The sequence below is a fragment of the Thermobia domestica genome, chromosome 13 (genome assembly GCF_964235325.1).
Source record: "Thermobia domestica chromosome 13, izTheDome1.hap1.1, whole genome shotgun sequence".
Lineage (NCBI taxonomy): Eukaryota > Metazoa > Arthropoda > Insecta > Zygentoma > Lepismatidae > Thermobia > Thermobia domestica.
The window spans coordinates 212,446,499-212,465,472 of NC_137466.1; the positions used below are offsets into that span (position 1 = coordinate 212,446,499).

Consider the following 18,974-nt stretch of genomic DNA (forward strand, 5'->3'; position numbering starts at 1 on the left):
GCAAAATTTCAATCTTCTACGTTCAAAAATAAGCCCGCCAAAAAATAATGAACATAGGTTTAAAAAGGGAAAAAATACATTTTAAGATTATGACGTCATCACCTCCCATGTCTGGACGCAGTACGGTCTGAAACCATACGTAATGCCTTCTACAATGTCTCTGGACTTGAAAAACAAACAAACAAAAAACAAACGGACGAAAAAGGTCAAATAGAAGAGAAATAACGCAATGTACAATGAAAAACGCGTAGGGTACAAAATGTACCATAAGATCCCCAAAGGGTTAATGGCTGTATATTAGGTTACGTTTACAGAATATTTTTTCTAATGGCGATTTCCAATGGCATTATTATTATTATTATGAAGCTGTAGGTTAGTCAAAATTTTATTATGAAGCACAGAATTATCTATGTGCCTTGAAAGTACTCTAAGGGCGTAATAAACCATAAGTTACGTTTCTGATACTACAGTATTATCAGTAAATGCTTATTTGAATTATAAAAACTGCTTCGGGAGAAGGGGAGCTATAAGCAGGGAGTAGTTAGATAAGCTTAACCTCTAGCCTATCTGAAACAATTCATTTCTTTACACTTTTAGGCAACTCACATTAAATCAATCGGTTGTTCAAACTTCAGCTTTTAGTTCTTATTGTGCAATTAGTTTTTCTTCGAGTTTCTGATTAAGTACTATCCAAAAAAATTGCCCGAAGAAACATGAAAATGTTCCAACAAATGTAACTATACATGCAATTAGGAGATAATATCTTAAGTTAAAAACTGCATAACAGCACATTTTAACTTTACAGAGAACAAATGACCAAAAGAGCAATAATGACATACTATACCTAGTGGACGTTAGCAGCATCAAAACGACAGCTAAATGATACAAAATTACTATCTTATCAAAATGTACCTCTGGGTTCAGCGTAGTATGCACGAAGTGCTACATTACAACTTTCCTATTTCACTAATTCCCTGCGAAAGCAAATTGACCAACTGAAGCGTTTCCAATGCTTATGAAGTATCTACACGTTAGTTCATACGTTACGAAGTTACTAACAAAAATACGCTGGGGAAGGTATGCACCTCTGCTGGTAATCTCGACATGATCAATATCACGTGCAGGATATTCATGCGCCAAATTCTGAAATCTGACGAGAAACCTTGGGAATTCAGTGCTTGCTAATTTTTAGCTTCACTCTCTCCAGAATGGCCCTTTGAGACGAAGCTCGACATCCTATGTTGTACTCCAAAAACAGCAAATGGTAACCTTAGTAGTATGCTGATTGAGTCCCCCCCCCAAAGAAAATCACTTTGTAGTGACTAGTTTTCTTCTGATGAGTATACAGTGGGCCAACTTGTGCAAGGTGGCCTCTAAAAGCACGAACGCTATCTAACCGAGTCAGGGCAAGAATGTAGCAAGAGGGCCCGAGTGGGAGCGAGCGGGTGCGTCCGTAGGGAGCAGGCGCAACAGTGATTATGGGTATACGCAAAAACAAGGTCTTTTACAATGGTTTACTGTAAGTCACAGTGCCAGTTCCGGGAGCCGTCGATGAATTTGTGAGACATAAATGCTATCCGAGTTTAGAAATTATTTCAATTATATAATAATTTTCTCCTCTACCAATGGAAGTATTACTTTAACACACACCAAGTTGCAATAAAGTTCAATATCGAGGCTTATTAGAAGTAAATTACGACTTAACACTGCTATCAAATAAAAAGTAATGATATATCTATTCTGCAATAAAGATTTCAGAATCAAACAAATTCCAGTTGGAAAATAGGTCTTTCAAAGACTGAGAGAATCTCAGAACTTTCTCTTCAGGTAAACATTAGGTTCATAACATTATAGAATCATGACCGGATATATTTCATGTAAGTGAACTTCGCACGCTTGTTGTACGTGATTTTTGGAAACAGCGTAAAGTAATCACACGACACGAAACACGAACTTTGTACCATGCAAATATCGGCTAGGGTACATTATTTGGCATAATCTGATACCACATGGTTAAAAGTGTTGCAAACCCAATAGTTTTATTATTCTCCAAATGGAACAGCATCACATTAAAGCATATTTTATATCTACGTGTAAACGAAAACTTATAACAGTAGCCTTGTCAGTGTTGCAAACTAAGGACGCCATTGTATCAGAAACTTCTAAATTTTGGATGGTCGCACAATAATGGTAACACAAAAGAGGCGGTTAAACCAATGTACATCCAAAATACTTTACTATGTAACGCCATTATCACGATATGATGAATTTCAAATCAGTACGAACAAGTTACAAGGGACTGAAAATTTTACATTTCAAAAGCTTTCAATTCGAAAAACTGCTTAGGTAAGTACCTAATTCAACTACATATTATTTTCAATAGATGTGAAGATCACAATTTAGTTTACATCAATTTTATCTCAAACTGTCCTGGAGATATGGTGAAGTTCGCAACGATGCTTAAAATTATATAATCCTGGGAACTAGTAATTGCACCTACTAAAAAGTATTGTAATTATAGAAGCAAAGTAAATATGTGTTTGAAAATGTTTCCAGAAATCCTTCATTTTAAGCAATAGATCAAATTTTAACCAATTTTTTTCCTATCTCCCGAATGGTTTGAGATAAATTGCTATAAACGGCATTATGATCTTCATGTCCATTGAAAACCATGTACGTAATTGATATGAACTTAAACCTTTTTATTCGAAATACAGTGCTTTGAAAAATTCAAGTTTCAATTCCTTCTAACTGATTCAATTTGTTCGAAATACTTTTGGATCATGTGATAACCGTAGTATTAAGCGGATGGCATTTAACATCTTCCCTAAAATGTATCGACGAGTCCAGAGCTGATACTGTGCCATACTGAGCCGTTGCAAACGACCTCATAAGTATACCCATCATCGCTGGCATGTTTGCTCCGTGCCAACACACCCTCTGATACCCCTCGGGACCACGTGATGCGCTCCTGCCCTGACTCGGTTAGATTGAATACGTGATTTTTAGTGGCCACCTAGCACAACTTGGGTTGTGTTTTATGCACGGTCGTTTTTATACCATGCATACACACTGTATTTATATTCATAATTATAAATAATGGACCGTAATCACTACCAAGTGAGCTGAAGTCACTACAAAGCGATTTCGGGGAGAAACTAAATAATACCCGTATTAGATATCAAAGTACTTTGGATATGTATTACCCTGTTTGTATCACTTGCGTTATCATCGTTGTAGAACCCTCCACACTGGGATTTTTTTCGGTGTTTGACTGTAGCGTTCTTCGTTAGCAACACTACATAACTGTGCTATTGATGTTTTAGTTTTACATGTAGATTCGAAAATATGTAATAACCTGACAGTGCCATTCAAAAGATAACCTAGGTTGGCCACACTATTAATAATGTGATATTACAGAGTATGCCAAAGCAATGCCTGTTGATGTTTGCATGGTACGAAATTTAAACATTTCCTGTCTATTAGTTTAAAGTTACAAGGGCTCATCAGGATAAATCATTCACCCTGTATTATATATGTATGTAAAATTCCAAGTATTTGGAGATAATCGATAAGGGCCGCAACTGTTAAGGTTTTACAGCTTGTAGGATTTTATGACTAGGACAAATTCAGTATCGGACAAAACCAGTTGTGACGTAAGAAACAAATGTATTTTGCTACTGATAAATTCAAATCTTAACTGAAATAACACAGTATGTATACGTAAGACATCAAACCACAGGTTTTCTGAACCACTAAGCTTGAACACAATTTGTAAAGCTATCTACCTATGTATTTAGGATTTAAGACACATGGTCCGCAACCTGGGGTAAAAAGAACGAGGAGTGACCACGAGGAACGCATGCTACTGACAAAAAACACATTCGTAATTAGAAATATTACAAATGTTGTAACAAGGAGGCAGTAAAAAAACACAAACCGTGGTCCCATGAAGCACAATTTTAATGCTGCATCTGAAATCGCACAAGGGAGACTGGCACGGGGGCAGAAGATCACGATTTGCAGGGGAGAGGGAGTAACTAACAAGGATTGGAACTACTGGTTTTGGTACGCTAAAAGTTGTTTACCGTCATATACGCATTTAAAATACGGATATATTTTAATACCTCACACAAGGGAAGGAAGGGAAAAAAAAAAAAAAACAACAATAAAAACTAGGAATTGAAGACTGACTTTTAGGAAACATGATCACACCATGAATTAAAGTGATATCCCAGAATTACTCTGTAGACAAAATTACATTCAAATTTTCTAGCCGAAAGATCAACCTATTTTTACAATGGACCATTAAAACAATTATACTAAACTTAATATGAAAACATTAAATTAGTGACAGCCACTCCTTGTGCACCATGTGGATTCAAATTCTACGCTACTTGTATTACAATCGTCTTAAAAGAACAACTCTAAGTAGTCTGGCACAGAAAGAAAATGGATGCATTATTCCCTCCTGCATCAAATCTACGTATAGTGATACTCCCGGGGACACACATGTCAGCTTGTAAGGAGGGTTCACTCCAAGCGCTACAAGAAAATCTGCAAAGAAAATGTAATGATCGCTGCAGTGCTTAACTGCGTATTGCTACGGCTAATACACAAACGAGGTACAAAAAGTTCACTGACGTTACTTACTGTTGTGCTTGTTCCTGAGTTTCGTAACTAACTTGCACAGTTTGCGTAGCGCCATCCCGAGAGTTCAGCTTCTCACAGTTTTGTACTGACCCAAATGGTGCAAGGAGTGGCTCAAGATCTTCGAACCTTATGTGTGTGGGAATGTTTGCTACCACTATCTTGTTATTTGAGCTGAAAGGATAAAAAGACATTTCATTAATTTTTTTAGCATTCTTCTAGTTATTTTTTTAAAGTAAAGAACCGCTAACTACAAACGTCCTAGACGAAAGTTCTAATCCCTTGGAAAAATCAATAAATGTGTCAAAATTTATGTGATAAATTTATTTACTCAAGAAGGTAAGATTTGGAGTCGTATCGGTAATCCATAAAACGTATTTTTTTTTTTTTTTTTTTTTTTTTAAGGTGCATTCTTCTTACTTCTATTTGCTTGCTTCGTGGTAACCGAAAACAGATTAAAGCTTATCAAACAATTAGGGTTGCCAACTCAAAAATAAAATTACCGGCACTCAATTTCCAAACCAGATGCAGGATGGCATTTAGTATCAGCCCCAAATCCGTCGGCAGCTCAGTACTACAGCTTACAGTGAGCTGGAGCAAACCTGTTTCTTGCGTATACCCACCATCGCTGACGCGCTTGCTTCCTATGAACACACTCTTGCTGACACTGCCCCCCCCCCTGCTGCAGTCCTATTCTGATAGACAGCATTCGTGCTTTTTAGTGGCCACTGAGCACAAATTATCCACTAGCTTTTTATGTCATACGTCCACATGTTCGTACTCATCACAATTACAAATAACGAACCGTAGTCACTAGTAAGTGAGCCAGAGTCACCACCAAGAGATTTTGGGGAGACACTAAATAATACGGTACCTCAGATGAATAATTGCACTTTAAATCAAGAAACATTGTTCGATGACAACTGGACCGATCTGCTGGTAAATTACAAACAAATTATACTGCGACAACCTCATACCAGGACTTTACATGATAATTTTCAGTGGCCTTATGAAAATATTCCACCCAACATTCTTCCTGATATTGAATGTCAAAACATTCGTGAATAGCGATACTGCTGTCGAATACAAAATTCTTTAGGAGAAATTTATTGCAATGATATACATTTCCACGAACTCCCCCTCCCCTACACAAAGAATACCAGAATTTAAAAACTAAACTAATTGCAATGCTCGGAAGTGTTGAACGTTTTACTTAAAAGCTGCAGGCCAAATTTTGCATTATATCTTCACTAATCTAATGCTTAGGACTTCCGGACGTTCCCGGCTTAACCCTCCAAAACAATTGAATATAATTAGTGCTGTATTAAAAAGAAACCCTGCTTTTATTAGTTACTGATACTTAACTCATAGAAATAATCTACTCCGTTATTCATTGTCAGTGATTATTTACCTATTGATGTTTCGGTAAAGAAGCAACTGCATTGCAATGAATGTATTATAAACCTCTATAGAGTCCCAAATTTTGTGCAAAAATATTGGAGCCCTACTAATGGGGTATTAACACAGAACTTTTACAAGTAATCATATTCACACACTACATATGGGGAAGGAAGTAGAGCTTAAATGTATTGCAACATTAAAAAGAATATAATATAAGGTTATAGTTAAGGAGCCGTACTTCCCATTTAGGGAAGGACGAGAAACGCCATACTTTCAGGAATTATTCAATGACTATCTAGGATGTTAAAAAGTAGGTAATAGACTGAGTTCTTGCCCTTGTACTTAGGGTGTTTAGGTAGTGCAACAGTAAGATGTATCCTCGTGCACGGGAGATGAGAAGTACCTGTTCTTAACTATTACCTAATATAATATCAACCATCCTGCTTTTCTAGATTGCTACAACAGGAAATGAGTTGGATGCAATAAGGGCATAAGTTTGAAACATGCATTTGGAGAAAAACTATGTTGAAAATTTAAGTAGTGTTTTTTCTTACATAAAACAATGTAATATGCAGCATTTTATTCCAATATTGAATTGACATGTTAAGAGGAGGCTAAACAAGCATGGCAAAAGCCACACATGCGTTTGATGCAAAATGGGCGTAAACTCGCTTACACACTTATTACAATAGACTCCTCAATTACAGGGAAACCTGTTTTAAAAGTTATCCATGCTTGATTCTACAAATATTATCCAACTACTACTCAAAATTGCTAAGAATATTGTTTCACTGACTTGCTACTAAAGCAGGTGGTCAACTCAAACAGGTTGTACTGCATCACATAAAATGAACATTATACATTGATTAACTTCATTAACTACCTATGTGTGTGTTAATACAATAAAATATAACTAAGATTCATTATTTTGTATTCGCCCCGACAATTTGGCAGGCAAATTTAAGCAGTACCATACGTGTAATTTATCTACTTCCCACATTAAAAAAACTTTTCGGGAAAAAAAAAATATATACTGATGTTCAGAAAGCTATTCAAATTCTTCAACATGCTAAGTAACTATTGGCTGGACACACGTGCGTCAGATATTTAAGTTCTATTTAATCCACAGGTCTTTGAGCTTGTGCTAAGGCTCATTACTTCAGACGAATTCCTGCATTATGAATGATTTATAAACTAATTCGAAAAGATTCCTCTTGTTTGCTACTACTAATCGGTTTTATTAATACAGCTTTAATCGCAACTCTATTACTAAAACCCATTTCCAATCTATTACCTTAATATCGTTTACCCTGTCTATTTTAATTTTGGAGATCTTCCAAATGGGCCCTAGACGACGAGAAAGATAAGCGTATACAGAGCACAATCCAAAACTACCCAAACCGTTCTACAGCAAGAAGCATCACCCGGCTTCGTCTACTGAAAACTGTCTACAACTTTAAAATGCTTGTTCTACCAGTACCAGTTGTTCCAGAGACAATATATCGAGCACACACACATGCACCAAGCTTGTTCCCCCTCCCAGCCGAAAGCTGCACGACTGGATATGAAGTAGGGGGTTTCAAACCCCGTAACGTACGAACAATGAAAAACTGAATACACACAGAACATTATTACTGAGTATGCAATTTCTACAACTATTAGACTCGATGCGCTCGAGTCGAACCATTGCTCACCATGAACATCTACGCGAAAATAAGCATGGGCGTCGTCCTAGCTCAATGACCGCTCATCTCCAACCACGTCGACACACTGCACATGCACATACATACATTTACACACACTCACACCCCACGAGAGATTCTGCTTTACAGCAAGAAACATTAGAGACTTTTTTACCGCAGTGCCTCCCACTCCTCACAAGGTACCTCAACCAACTTGTCGCAGACCTCTGCCCATTGCAGACCCACTGGAATGGGTTATCGTAGTATTTCGGTCCCCAAAATTTTTCACTCAATATGGTGGTTCACAGGCTACATCTGCTCACGAGCTCCTTTCATGCAGATCAGGGGCAACGTCATCGCGTACGCTCCCCACGGACGACGTCATCACATTCACGTCACCAACGGTGCTGCCACCTATTGGCAACAACAGCTCACGGCGGCTTTTGATTGGTCAGCGAAACTGTGATCCCCACCCGACTACGAATTCACGTTACAATCAATAGCACGTTTCCTCTTGGCGTAGTGATAGAAGTGCTAATTTTGTAGTGCTTATAAACCTATAGTACTAGTGCTCTAGAGTAATACTATACGTCAATAATTACTGTAATTAATAACTGAAATAACAAGAAGAGCGAGAGAAAAAGCGCGTTACTCGACTGGGATATTGCAATGAAATACTCGTAGCAAGCACGTGGTCTAATTCACTGGGAACTCAACCCTCCCCTGTTTGGTCCTTCAAACTGTACTCATAATGGCTGGACGAGGCTACAGTGGCCTTGAGCACATAGCACAGCTCCTTCATTTACTCAGTGTCGTACGCTCTACACTCTCCTCTGTCTGGCATCGAAAAAGCAAGAGTTGCCATCACATCAAATACACCGGTGCCACGTTGCTATCACCAAGTTTACTAATTAAATATAGAGACTAAAGAAATTTCACTCTCATAATACGTAACACCTGTAACTTTACATTATTTACTGATATTTGCATGTAACCCTACTTTAAAATTGAACACTTTATTTATTTATTTATTTATTATATGCCTATTATTATGAACTGGTTTAATCCTAAAATCAAATATCAAAATTTCTAGCTTTCCAGCGATTCAAGTTGGGGAGTTGAACATGTTACACTTAATGTGCCACGCAGTCATGAATTTAACTCCCGGTCGAGTGCTTTTGGCTCTGATACAGCACCGAATCGAGATTCGGATTTTGCTTAAACTGTAGGCCCTGTCTCTCATACCTCGGTGTTGAAGAAGGGAAAGTCCAATTAATGACAATAACGGTATTTCAACAGAATGTAATATAGTTTATGAAGAAACTCTGAAATTAAAAAGTATAAACAACTTCAAACTTTTTTTTTCTAAATGTTCCGAGGGTAAGATATAAATAATAATAATACTTGAACGAACACCTTAATTGCTGATCAATTTTGTTATGCATATTTTAAAAATAAAAAGAATCAGGATATTTGTTTTCCAAAGCCTTGGTGGGTGTCTTTACATCCAACTGTCAGGACTTATACCAATCGAAACAAGTCGTCTTAAATTGCCAGAATTAAAGAATAGTTTTAGAAAAATTTCAGAATATATATATATATATATATATATATATATATATATATATATATATATATATATATATATATATATATATATAATCGTTTTTTTTAAAGTAAATCGTTGTAGTATCAGCAACCAAAGGCATTTTTTTATTGTATCGTGTCATGGTATCCTAAATTGTAATACGATAACATGAACAAATCGATAAAAATTCAAGGGAAAAGACAGCTGTGCGTATTATTTTCTGTGAAGTTTGTTATATAGTTCGACTTCCTAAAACTAAATTCATTTATTTAAAAAAAAAAATAGTACGATTTAAAAAGTATGTAAATTACAGCTAGACAGGATCATCGGTCAGTTAACAGAAAAAAATACGAAGTGAGCTAACATGACTATAACTAGAAAATTTGGAAAGAAAGTTATTTTGTATTTAATGAATATTTAAAAAATATATATATATATTCGACAGTTTCAACTTAAAGCCCGGAAACATGTTTAGCACTACTTTGTCGATTTTTTTTAAATATGTACCAAGCTGAGAAATTATGTTGTTGTTTTTTTTTTCTTTCTTTTTCAGTTTAACGTCCAACGATTATGCCCTTTAGCAGGGTCTTACTAAAATTCCAAAATGCTATCTTGTGACCCTTTCTTTCCCAAACTATAAAATTTAGTAGCATTTTCAAGGGCGAATTTGGGTAGGAATTGGGCCGAATTTTCACGCATGCTATATAGAAGCGTGATTTGCTTGAGATTTGGTAGCGTCTAAAGCCAAAATACACATTTTTGGTGGTGAATTTTTACGTTATATACAAGTATATACTGGGAACAGTTTTTGTTGTATTTGTACAGATAATTTTAAAAAATCGTGACCTAAAAGCTAAATTTTGTGTTGTTTTTTTTTTTCTGACTTTCGTGACCGACCCTGTTTAGGCTATTTAAGAGCATTTTAAAGAAATGCACTGGAATCCAAATTATTTCAATTGCATTATTAATGAAAATTATGAAAATGACAGACACATCGAGGAATTTCAGAAGAATTGGAAGAATTTGTACATTAAGAGAAAGCTGAAGATAAAAAAAAAAAAAAAAAAAAAAAAAGTGGAAGAAATATTTCCAGACCCAAATCTAAAATTGAAAAACAAAAAAAAATCCTCATTAGTCCCAGGACCTGCCAAAAGGCAGAATACATAAATAATAATAATATACTAGCAAAGCCTCTACTTGTTACTTCGTGCTATGTTTACGTTTTTCCTTCTGCACATTTCATATGTAGAATTCGTATAACGTCGAGGTAGCGAAGAAAAAAAAACTACGTCTCATATGAAACTGCCACTCAAATTTAATTATCTAAAAACGTTAAAACATGTATTTAATTATTTTTAAATGAAAGGAAATCTTTCAGTTTAACGTCCCAAGACTATGCCCTTTAGGCTAAGTGAGACGGGTGATGGAAGAATCGGTGGAATGAGGTTGTTGGAGGAAGTACCCCCGAGAAACCCTACGGAAACCATGTCCAACACAAGGTTAATTGCCATGGATTGAACTAGGAACCCCACGCATCAGAGGTATGCACTCTACTACTGAGCCTTCGTATCCCCTTTTAATTAGTTTAGAAGTTCGAACACGAAATTTCATGTGTCTAATAATACATAAAGGTCGAAAGGGTTATTCCCAGAGTTGGTAAAAATTTATGCATGTTAGGAACAACCCTGATCCCTTCAGTTTTAGAAGTACATAGCCTACATACATTTAGACAAACACACATTATATATACAAGCGATTCCGAGTACGGACATCTTATTACACTAAGCTATTGCAACCCATTCTCTTCACTTTTTTTAATTTTTTTTTAAGAAAAATATTTTTAAAAAACGCTGAAACGGGGTGTTGAGTTATTCTAAATAAGAAGTCCATATACCAATTTTCAATTATCTTTCCTTTTGAAATTCAGAGATATGAACATTTTAATATATACTTGCCACTCCTATTTCTCACATTCCCCTCGAATTTCCAAAAATCTTTCCTTAATTGTACTTCACTTCAGAAAATACTGTGTTCTGTCCAAATTTCAAGTTTCTAGCTTAAGCGGTTTGGCCTAGGTGTTGATCAGTCAGTCAATCAGGACTTCTTACATACTTCTCCCTGGTCTAGTGCGTGTGTCTTTGGAGCAGGGACGAATCCAGGACGACTTCCGGGGAGCGGTGGGTTGTAATACTGCTACTTAGAGCTACTTTTAAGGGCTCCAAACTCTAGGATGGGTTTTATTTATATATAAAATAAGAAAATTTTCTCTTCTGGGGCGCGATCGCCCCCTGGATCCGCCCCTGCTTTGGAGTACGCGCTCCGCGGTCCATTCTATTCCAGGTTGTATTAATCATCCGTCTCCTTGAGCCTGAAGGGTATAATTGTAGGACGTTAAACTAAAAGAATATAGTAATTATAGTAATTTTATATTTTAAAAAAATGGTATTGGGAAATGAAAGTGATATTCCCGTTTATCCAAAGTCGGTAGTTTCTCTTCAATACAAATGCTATCTACAAACTTGAGCTCGAATTTAACGTATTCAAGCCGTACATCACCGTCAAATACAAAGCGAAAGCAGTTCACTTCAAATATCCCTTGCACCTGACAATGCAATTGTTTCATCTACTTTCGTATACACTAAAATTCCCAGTAAATTTAATACACTCGTTCTTGGAACATATTTCATAGGTCTGTCAAGGATAAAATGTTGTAGTTATTAACGACATTATTGTTACATATTATTAACAGTTCTACACAAAGTTTTCTTTTATTCCAGGTATTACTTCAGGAAGCTGTAACAGACTCAACAGTCATTTTTTGTGGATCGTACAGCTTAGGTTGGTTTTTAGTGCATGTGCTGCGTAACCTGAAGTGTTACTCTTAATTTCATTTTAATTGTTACGGTATACTCACTCGTACAATTTCACACCGACGATGTCTTTACCTAACTGAGCCCTTTTGGCCACGTTTCCGAACCGGTGCGCCGTGAATGGGCCGCTGGTGTGCCGCGGGGAAAGCGAAACAAAATTATTAATTCTATAGCAATCAAATTGCAAGGAAAAATGTATATTTGTATTTCACATTATTATGAACCTCTACTATGAATCTACAATTTTAAAGTTTCATACCATGTTACTCTTGTCTACATTTTTAATGTCGAAAAAAGTATTTGTTATTGTTATGACCGTTGCTGCTCCTTTATTGTTGCAGACTATTTCGTAACTTGAAATTTTAAAATATCATTCAATACTTTCGACAAAGCAAACATACATACAAATTAGCTACATTTGTGTTTTAAAAGTAAGAGATTTGTGTGTCCGTTTGTTATTCAGTGACCTATCTTCTTAATGAAAGGTTGGATACAGTTTTCGAAAATGAAAACGTATCTTTGAAAACCTGAGTCCAATATTTCATTGAATTGTTTTCTTTTAAATTACAATAATAAAAAGTAAGCATAATGATAAACAACGGGGAAAAACCAGTGATCGAGCTTTCTTCTCTGTGAGAAGGAGATCAATAATCGCAGAAAAAAAATATCACTGTGTTTTATGTTTACAAATAATAATACCTACAAGTGTGCCGCGAGAATCCAAGTAACATCCGTAGTGTGCCGCAAGTTGAAAAAGGTTGGGAAACGCTGCTTTTGGTAATCTAAAACTAATCTTTCAAGTGACATACTCAACGACAATATATAGATTACTTTTGTGATCATCGCTCTGTAAACAGTTGTATGGAAGAATGTGACGCCCATTCCACTTCTCCGAATATGAGAAAATTTAAAGTCCATCCGGTGTACTTCCTGATCTGACACCTAAATATCTGTGTGCAACAACTTTGCGAATTTATTTTGCTCTACCATCACACACTGCAGTGGACAAATATGGTTAAAATAACTTAGTTTGCCAGAAGTGATAATTCCAAATTAACCTCTTTCCAGCGCGATCAATAGTTGGCATGTGGTAGTGGATGTACTAAGGTTGTATCAACTTTTGATTTATTTCTCAAATAATTATCATGGCTACAAAGAAAGTGGCATTTTTAGTTTTAAGTTCCATGCTTATGTTCATTTGGCTTTTAAAAAAAAAGCGGATGGTAGAATGAGAATGTGGAAGAACCCTCATGTAGCCAACAAACCTCATATCGTCCACCAAAGTTCATGCAGTCGAGAATCGAGCCAGAGACACCTCGCACTCGAGGTAAGCATCTACTACTGAGCCACCGTTCCTCCACTACCAGGAAGAGAATGGTTTAAGTATATGTGTAGTATTCATCATATAATGTTTACTGTATTACTAAAAAGTTGTGGTGGCTCAGTGATAAAGCGTTCACTTCTGGTGCCTGGGGTCCCAGCTTGCGCCATGTAGACAAACACAGTATGCGTGGGTTTCCTCGGGATTCTCCCGTTTCCTTTCAATTTCATCATTGAATTATTTCATTTATTCAGATCATTTGAGTCTCCTTCATTCTGTACCGTGGGCACCGTCTAGACTCTAGGATATAACCGTGGGATGTAAAACAAATATTTCGTTTCTAATTGGCGGTGTTAATTTTGCTGCCGGTGTTCTTTAGCGAGACAGCTGACAAATAGTACACTTCGTTCGTTTTCCTTATGTAGTTTCAGAATCTCTTAACTTCTACTTAACTTTTTTGGCATCACTGTCATACAGGGTGTCTACTGGAATACCAGAAAGTAAATTCATGACTTTTCATGACCTTTTTGTTCAAATTTTCATGACCATGGCGATAAAAATTTACTATTACTAATAATAAACCCCTACCATCAGTGGTGCATCGGAACTATGCGGGTTGCTAGTCTTAAATATCACTTACTGTGAATCTTAAAGAAAGAATCTAAAATTCTGCCGCCTTGTGCTCGAGCACAGAATAGCACTTACCTAAATACAGGCCTGCTCTTACCAGTGAATCACTCTATACTGTATTTGAAGTTTTAATTCTGAGTATAATTATCCATCTAGCAGAAATTTGTCTGAAATTAAGCGCTCAGAGAACTGCCCAAAGACAAAACAAATTATAAAAGAAATTCGTTTTAAAAAAATAGATCATCAAATTTAAAATCTGCAAACTCAAACGAATAATATTATTTGCGTAAGTCTAAAGGCCCAAAAATACACAATTTACATTTCTTAGAAGTAAAGAAATAGCAGATCAGAAAATTGGACAGTAAAAAGTTGTTACTATATTACAGAGACTAGAAAATGAAATGGGGAGCAGCTAGGAAGACAGTAAAGTACGTTAGCCAGCACTAACTGGTGGGGGAAATTCTCACAATTACTGACCTGATACAACTGTTTCAGTACATGCAGTATGAGGTATAAAAGTATGAAGTATAAAAATATACTCTGAGATTTCAGATTTTCATGACCAGTTGGGTAAATAAAGGACTTTTTCATGGCTTTCATGACCACTAAGCAAAATATATGACTTTTTCATGACTTTCATGACCAGTAGACACCCTGTCATAGCTTGAAATAAGAGACCCTTCCTACTTTACCGAAATCTCAACAAGCCTTTCTCAGCAAATAGAATGTACTGCAAACCAATTGTTTGTTGATTGTTTTCCTTTTGAGGAGTGTTGAAAAACGCACTGGTTGTTCATTCAGAAAAAGAGTGCCTGTTATTGGAAATGTTGTGAAATAAGAAAGGAACAAGGTATTGCAAATAAGTTAAATCAGGACATTTCTCGATTTTCTAGCTGTCTTTGCAACTTGCAGAACAGTTCTTTGAAAAACAGTGCTGTGCTGCGAAAATCAGTGCGTCTGGTCACCCTGTTACACACAACTCAATTTGCGGAACCTCCGGACGACTGACCATGTCAATTTTTTTTATGGGTAATAGGATTCAGATTTTATCGTACGTTGAAAATGCATTGATGCGTTGTTAGCAACCATAATCAACAAAATCTGAATCCTCCGTATCACTGTTTTCTTAGCCATTCAGGTTTTTAGTCTATCATTTTACAATGATATGCATATTTACATTAACAACATATCCCCTGTATCCACGGCAACAAACGATAAGACGAAGATAGCGTAAAATTATAAACGCTGTCGAACAACGACCCTAGCTGTATCGTTACGTGAATTATCTCACTTGAGTTCCACTAAGGCAAATATCATGGAAGGGCTTGCGACTGAGGATTTCTCAATAATTTTCAACATACATTGACAGTTAGTTATCATTTCTTCGTGTCTCTACTTCCTTAAGGCTAACTCACAATTTTTAGTACACTTTTTAAATGATTCATTGGAATCATTCAAATTATTTCTGTTTCTTTCCGATGATCACATTATAGTGTTAATGCCTTAAATTTAATACTTCATTAGGGATGTACCAATATATCCGTAATATCGGCTATCGGTATCGGCAAATGGACACCGATATTTACCGATACAGTCTCCGAACTATTTTCAATTTGTCCAGTATTAACAGCGACACATGTTTCATCGACATTTATATCGATTTCTTCATGCATGTGTACGCTTTTGATTTGCACTTGGTATTTTTAGTCCTTCGATGCCAACAAAATGAAGAAAAGCTAAAGGCCCTTAGTCAAGATCATGGGCGCTCGAAGAAAATTTTCTAGGAGGGGCCATTCCATGGTTGCTATATTATATCTGCTATTTAATATACGTGGGGTTCCACTCTGCCCCCTTCCTTCGGGCACCCATGGTCAGGATATCAGACCCGTCACTTGAATCCCACATGAGGCAGAGGTTTCGATTCAGAAGAAAATTTTATGGCAGAAACCCACAAGACGCTCAATTGTCATTATTTTCTTCTACTTTGGTTTAAACAATTAATTCTAGTTAATAAATAGTTTTGACCGATTCCATATCAAATCGTTCAGGCAAAACAAATTTGGTTCATCGCAAAAAGAAAAATTACGGGTCTAATAATAATGCGTGTTTGTAGTGAAAGTTTTCGAAAACTGTGATGATGTGGGGAAAAAATTCTGCTTTAGGCCATGTTAATAATAATAATAATAATAATAATAATAATAATAATAATAATAATAATAATAATAATAATAATAATATTATCATTATATTATTATTATTATTATTATTATTATTATTATTATTATTATTATTATTATTATTATTATTATTATTATTATTAAGTATTCTGCCTTTCGGCAGGTCCTGGGACTAATGAGCATTTTTTCTCAATTTTAGATTTGGGCCTGGAAATGTTTCTTCCACTTCTGTTGATCTTCAACTTTCTCTTTTAACTCCCAATATTTTCTCCTATCTTTCAAATCATCGATCAGCTGTGTTCTTCTTCCTATTCCTCGATTCCCTTCTATGGCGGTGTGAAGAACACAATTTCTTCGCAAGATATGCCCAATCCAATTGGCATTTCTACGAAGAATGGTGGCTAGAAGTGTCCTCTTTTCTTCTATCCGTTTTAAATATCTTCGTTTGTTGCTCTCTCTGTCCATTTTATCTTCTCCATCCTCCTCCAACACCACATTTCGAAACTATTTCCTCTCTAACTTCCGTAATGTCAAAGTCTCTGAACCATACAGTCCAATGCTCCATATATAGCACTTCTTCTTAAGTCCAATATTGAGCCTGCTAGTTAAGAGTGATCTTTTTGTTGTTGAATGCTTCTTTAGTTATGACAATTCTTGACCTGATCTCTTTGGTGCAGTAAGCGTCTCTCGTCAAAATACTTCCCAGATACTTGAAATTATGGACCTTTCCAAGTTCTCTTTGTTCTACTCTGATCCCTAAGAGCATGTTTCCACGGGATATTCTCATGACTTTCGACTTTTCGATGTTAATTTCCATTCCATACAGTTTTCCAGTGTCAACTATTTCGTCAATCATCATCTCTAGTCCTCCTTCGGTTTTAGCTATTATGACCGTATCATCTACATACCTGATCTTGCTAATGATCTTTCTTTTCTTGATGACGAATGTGGATTTATGGCCAATTGAAATCCTGTATTTTACGTCAAGTACTAAAATTGCCGAAGCATGGTTGCACGAATGTTAGGAAGTGCTTTGCCTCATTTCTAAATAATACCTGTTACCATGTCGTTAAACAAGACTAGTTTTCTTTCCTAATCTGAGATTTACACGCCTCCAAGAGAAAATTCGGTGAATATAGAAAGAGAAATGGGGAATACCCGGATTATGTATTATTCACGGAAATTGGGAAATTGTGCAGGAATCCTTCACTTTTTCCAACAGATATTTATTCAAATACTTGCAAAATCCATTTATGGCTGAAAGTGGAAATTCGACTGTTTATCGTCGCAGAAACATTCATGATGAATATGACTTGTCACGTCACTAACTCAGCGACCTGGGAGATGAGGGTGTAAATGAAGCGAGGAAGCTAAGAAATTATGAAAGATACTAACTTTATTTTCTTTTTTTTTAATTAACTTCTCACCTGATGAAGTAGCATTGCCACTAGAAACTCGATCAATACTTGTTGCTTTAACATAGATGACACCTCCGGATGATGAAGAGGAGCTTTTCCACGTGTAGCATACCTACGTATCTCGTTATTTACAGTGTATGTTAGGCACGTAACAAATTTTGTCACATTCTCGTATCAAAAGGTCACTCTCAAAACAATGCTATTTTGGGCATATGAAACACCCCTAATTTGTAAATGACGCATAAATTCATTTCAAATATAAATAGTTCCTCGTATTAACTAGATACGTCAACTTAAAAGAAAAAAAATACAAGTTTTAATTCTGGCGGAGCGGATCTTTGTATCGTTTTACTTTTGAGATTTCTCGCAATTCCAACTTTTTTAGGCTGTGAGAAACTATGAAGTGAAGATGAGTGAAGATGTGAGAAACTGTGAGTATGAGTGAAGATAATAGGATGAATACTGGAAAGACAATATAACATCTATGGCGTGAACGGCATCCGAACCCGTGACAGGGTCCACGATCTCCAGCCTTTTTCGGACTAGTGATGGGCACAAGTCTTTCCGGTTTTCAGAAAAAAATGAACCTGGTTTTCCAAAACCGGTTTTGGAGAATTATCGATTTTTCTGTTTTCATTTTTTCCGCAAAGGGTTTTGTTTATCCTTCGTTTAGACCCCTTGACTTATGCCAACCGGTTACAGAGTAACTACACAACAGTTAGCTGACGAACTGAAAATAAAGATTATGACTTGCTTCGTAAGTTCTAGTCCATTTACCTAAGGCAAAACTGTAATTCAGACATTTGAAATTTGGACAGTGCATAGGATTTAAGACAAAGTAACACTAAGGAAGGATTCTGGGAATTTCAAGTGAAAAAGGTGAATACGTGTAGCGTTTACTATAATGCAGTGGTTCTTCAAGTGGGGTACGCGGGCTCCTGAGGGTCCGTGGGACCACAGGCGTCTCTGGTGGGGGATGAAAGGGACACGTCCCCCCAATATTTTGAAGTACAAAATATTCAATATTTTATTATAATTTAATTTATTTACTAACGACAGAACAACATTTAAATAATAATTATATTTATTTGGAATATAATATTCAGGTTGTGAAACGATTATAACAGTCCTTGGTATACCTCAGGGAATCCGTGAAGGTAAGCAGAAATGGAATCGAAGATGATAAACAGGTTGGGCTAGATAGTACCATTTAAATCACTTTCTTTGATGTCCCCCC

General features: G+C 36.2%; 1 protein-coding gene across 5 annotated transcripts in view; it reads right to left on the reverse strand.

Moving 5' to 3' along the window:
- The window catches only part of Imp (IGF-II mRNA-binding protein), a 327,619-nt gene that overhangs the window by 53,259 nt on the left and 255,386 nt on the right, over positions 1–18,974 (reverse strand). For 3 of the 5 annotated variants that reach the window (XM_081737324.1, XM_081737325.1, XM_081737328.1), the window contains one exon: positions 4,654–4,824. The exons of 1 other annotated variant lie outside the window; for it this stretch is intronic. In XM_081737324.1, coding sequence (XP_081593450.1) covers positions 4,654–4,824 — 171 coding nt within the window. Of the gene's footprint in view, positions 1–4,653; positions 4,825–7,531; positions 7,585–18,974 lie in introns of those variants that run through there. One more of the 5 variants, XM_081737326.1, reaches the window with a different exon arrangement.